Raw genomic sequence first — 4,918 nt, forward strand, 5'->3', positions numbered from 1 at the left:
TCTTCCACCAAAAATGTTTGGGTGTATTTACTTTGTTCATAAACTTGACCCCCGTTCTACCAAGTGTCTCTTTATTGGTTATTTCCTGACTCGAAAAGGATATTGCTGCTATAGTCCTGTTCTTAGACACCACTTCACGAGTGCTGATGTTACATTTTTTAAGTCCATACCCTATTTTTTGAACACATCTTCGAGTGTTGAATGTGATCCTCTATCATTACGTACTCTTACACTATCTCCCTCACACTCACCCAACCTTCCCTAGTTCCTTTACAGGTTTACTCACGTCGCTTGCAGCTACAGACTCCCATGCCCCAACCAGTCATGTCTCCATATTCAGATCCTGAGTTGCCCAGTACTTTAGACTCTCCACCTATTGCTCTTCGCAAAGGTAATCGTTCTTGTGTTATTCAACATTCTATTAGTCCATTTGTTTCATATCATGCCTTATCCCCTTCATTCTCATGTTTTACATCTCAACTTTCAAAATTCTCTATTCCTAAGACACTTCAGGATGCATTATCTAATCCGAGATGGAGGACAACTATGGAAAATGAAATGGATGCTCTTCACCATAACGGCACATGGGATCTTGTTCCACTACCACCTGGTAAACAACTTGTTAGTTTTAAATGGGAATACACTATCAAATTTCATCCTAATGGTTCTGTGAAACGTCTAAAAACCCGCTTGGTTGCAAAGGACTACACTCAAACCTATGGCATTGACTACGAAGAGACATTCTCCCCAGTTGCCAAAATCTCTTCTGTTTGAGTGCTAATCTCTCTTGCTGCTAATTTAGACTGGCTCTTATTTCAGTTGGATGTTAAAAATGCATTCATACATGGCGACTTGCATGAGGAAGTTTATATGGAGAAACCACTTGGGTTTGTTGCCCAGGGGAGTATCTAGGTACTATATGCAAGTTAAAGAAGGCATTATAAGGTTTGAAACAATCTCCTCGAGCATGGTTTGCGCAGTTCTCTGATACTGTATTGATATTTGGTCTTCACAGATGTCAAACAGATCACTTGATATTTCACTTACATAGTGATGTAGGTCACATTTTGTTAGTTGTATATGTGGATGATATTGTAATTACTATGAGTGACTCTACTGGAATTACTAGACTAAAATAATTTTTACATGATTAGTTTCAGACGAAAAACTTGGGCAAGCTTAGATATTTTCTTGGAATTGAAGTCAGTAGATCTAAAGAAGGTATCAACCTATCTCAGATGAAATATGTATTTAATCTTCTAGAAGAAACCGGCATATTGGGTGCACGACCTATTGACACCCATATGGATCCCAATCGTAAATTCTTGAAAGAGGAATGGGAGTTGTTTGGAGATCCAAGTATGTATCAAAGACTTGTTGGAAAATTGAACTATCTCACTATCACTAGACCAGACATATCTTATGCAGTGAGTGTACTAAGTCCGTTTTTACAAACACCTAAGATCTCACATTGGGATGCTATAATTCATATTTTTTGTTATCTTAAGTGAGCACCTAGCCTTGGAATACTATATTGACCAAATGGACATATTAAGGTTGAAGCATTTTCAGATGCTGATTGGGCAGGATCCCATTCAGATAGAAGATCTACTACGGGATATTGTACCTTTGTAAGAGGTAATTTGGTTACATGGAAGAGTAAAAAATAAACAGTTGTAGCTCGGTCTAGTACGAAAGCTGAATACAAGGCAATGACTCATACTACTAGTGAGCTGATATGGTTGCAACACTTTCTTCAAGAGATTGGGTTTCCAGCTCCTATCACTCTCCAGTTATTTTGTGATAATCAAGCTGCACTACATATTACCTCTAACCCTGTGTTTAATGAGATGATTAAATATATAGAGATTGATTGTCACTTCATTCAAGATAAGATACTAAGTGGTGACATTGCTACACCTTTTGTGAAGTTTGCCGATCAACTCGCAGATGTGTTTACTAAATCTTTGTGTTGGAGTTTATTAAAATCTCGTTGTTTCAAGCTAGGTTTATATGATATATATGCCCCAGCTTAAGGGGGAGTGTTAGAATATATGTTTCTAATTAGCTTGTATGACGGTATATAGGTAACTCGTATTTATGATATATGTGTGTGTGTGTGTGTGTACAATGAATAAAGTAAGTTTTTGATCATATCTCTTTGTAAACACACCTACATACAAGAACATGAAACATGAAAGAGCAATAAGTTTAAAAAAATAAAAATCATTACACCACAGAATGAGTAAAGAAAATGAATTATTTATACAAGCTACTGCACAAGTCTACTAGCTTCCTAATGATGAGGAATTAATTAGGGATATTGAAGCACTAAGCATGAGACGCAAGATGGACTAGTCCTTGGCTTCATTTAAAGTTGTTTACAGAAATTCGAATCTAAAATAATTGAATCAATATTGTCCCTAACCATCACACTCAATGTTGGCCTACATATTTGAACAAAACTATCCATAACAGGGTGTGCATGAATGGGAAGTGAGTAAAAATGAAAGTGAAGCTGGAGTGGCTGATATATATACAGTAGTCATTGTTGAGATGAGTTGTGGCTACAGCATCCACGTCCAAAGTACTTGAAGAAGAATGTTAGTTTTTACTAGATATTTTCTTTTTGGCACATCCAAAACCATCAACTTGAGTTTAAAACAGTGATACATCCTAATCCCCAACGTGCTAACTTTTCAAGATAAATTGAATTGAAATTATAACCTAGATGAGGTGAATTTTCCATATGTAGAATGCTACTTTGGAACCATGGCCCCAAATCCAGCTACTAGGTAGGATTCTTTTCTTTTTTCCTTTTTTTTTTTTTTTTTGGTTCAGCAAATCAGCAGCCATTAAACTCAATTTTGAGCCAATCACTCAACATTTGCTTTAATATATCCTTGTTAGGTCCAAACAAACAGCTTGAGAGAGTGTTGACTCCTTTTCAGAAGTTGTGACTTTCTGTTTAACAAGACAACACAACCAAAAGTTTTTTGAGTATGAATTTCAAAGATTCATGGTAAAACCAGAGGCAGAGGCCCTATCTCCTGCTTCAATAATTGTGATAATTTATTTTATGCGACTTATGGACCAAATAATTCCCTCACCAACCATCTTACCTCCTTCATTCAATTCTATGCTTTTAACTATTTTGGACAAGAATATGAAGTGTTGTTCAAAGGCCAAAAATAAAGAAATATGGGTGCTCCCCCACTCAAATAGTGCAATAAAAGTTTAAGACAAGATAAATATTGATGCATATCCAGGACCATTTGACATACACATAAATGTGGTATTTTTTTTTTTTTTTGTGAAAATTCAGGTACATCTCATCAACAACTAAATGACCATTCAAGTGCACATTTATAATTGAGATTCAATAATCACTAAATAGAAAAAAGCAAAAAAAAAAAAAAGGTGGGTCAATAGCCAATGGTGCAGTGAATTCTTAAGAATACTCTGTCATTCGTCACAATTCCAATACTAATTTCTTTTGCAAATTGCAGAAAAAGAACACAAACGAACGGATCATTTTGGCAGTACCCGTAATGTCACAATTCTTAAACAGCATATCTAGTTGCTTATACGGTAATTATGGTAATAAAAAAGACGAGCTATACCAACCTACAAAGTGCAAAGGTGAAAAGTTATGATGCCATCTGAAAAAGTATACTATCACAGGGACAGAGCACCTAAATCTACTGAGGATAGTAAAGATGGATGTTATTCAAGTGGCACACCGCATCCATCATAGGCCGTTGGCCTATCATAATTACCAAATGTTACGTACAGTTTGGATGAGTATAGATAAGAACTAGCAGATTTTGGGTTCCCAGCAAAATCCACATGTTTCTGATGCAAATGGCAAGAGTTTGAGCCTATAGGTAGACGAGACATTCATTCTAATGGGAGCAGCCACGTAACAAACAAGATAGATGTAGGACTTTCAACAATAGACACTGTAAAGGGGCATTTGCAATGATAAAATGGAGCAATGACCTATCTCCATCCCCTAAGCTGCAATACCCATCTCACAAAATCCAAAATAAGCCCCAAAATCCACCACTCTCAATATACAAGAAAAACTCAATAATGTGGAAGGAAAAATGGTAGTGGAGTTACCTATATTAAAGTTGGTGCTGAAAGAATGAAAAAGCAAATAACAGAGTGTAGGCAGAGTGGAAGGTTGAGGAATTGGAGAAGAAACTTTTATCTCTCATGTTGAAATGTAAAATATGCCTTGCTATTTTATAGGCAATAGAACAACAAAAAGAATAAAGAATATTCTTTACAGCTCATCATAACCAACTTAAAACAGAAAAATATTCTACTGCTGTGCTCATGAGTCGTCCGTGAATTTCTTGTCTGGAGGAACCGTAGGAACCTGAGGCATTTCATGGGGTAATTTCAACATCCCCCCACAAGATGGAGACTATATGTTAATAACTCTCATCTTCGACAGAAGTCGAGTGAATGCAGGAGAATGTAAAGGCTTAGTGAGCAGACCTGCTACTTGGAGATGTGAAGGGACATGGCTTGGGTGTAAGATGTGGGCTCAATGTTTGTGGATATGGAAGTAGTGAAAGCTTTAAATTGTGGTGAAAGAGAATTATAAGATAGAGATGAAGATAAAGGAAATAAAGCCCGTGAAGTGCTCGAGGAAGAGAATGAACCTTGCAGCTTGAATGTCTACTGGAGGGGTGCAACTACAGCAGCTTGTTGGCAATGAAAGCCATGTAAATAGGTAGGGGCATGTCTTGTTCTAGTTGAGCGACGGGGAATGGTTTAAGGTCCAAGATTTTCAGAGAAGGAAATTGGGTTAGGGAGGTCTGGGTTGTTTTTTATGATATTAGGAGGAGAATCTGGTTGTATTGGTGTATCAGAGGAAATGTGTTTTGCAATGGCTGAGGTTCGG

General features: G+C 36.9%; 1 protein-coding gene across 1 annotated transcript; it reads left to right on the top strand.

Annotated features, from left to right (window-relative positions):
- Positions 1–324: 324 nt before the first annotated feature.
- Positions 325–774, top strand: LOC122304634 (uncharacterized mitochondrial protein AtMg00820-like). Its single transcript, XM_043116893.1, has one exon. The coding sequence runs from the start codon at positions 325–327 to the stop codon at positions 772–774; it is 450 nt and encodes a 149-aa protein (XP_042972827.1).
- The last annotated feature ends 4,144 nt before the right edge of the window (positions 775–4,918 follow it).

This window comes from Carya illinoinensis, chromosome 3, assembly GCF_018687715.1.
Source record: "Carya illinoinensis cultivar Pawnee chromosome 3, C.illinoinensisPawnee_v1, whole genome shotgun sequence".
NCBI lineage: Eukaryota > Viridiplantae > Streptophyta > Magnoliopsida > Fagales > Juglandaceae > Carya > Carya illinoinensis.

Excerpts from the sequence above, each read along its gene's own strand:
- LOC122304634 (XM_043116893.1), top strand. The coding sequence starts at position 325 with ATGTCTCCATATTCAGATCCTGAGTTGCCCAGTACTTTAGACTCTCCA.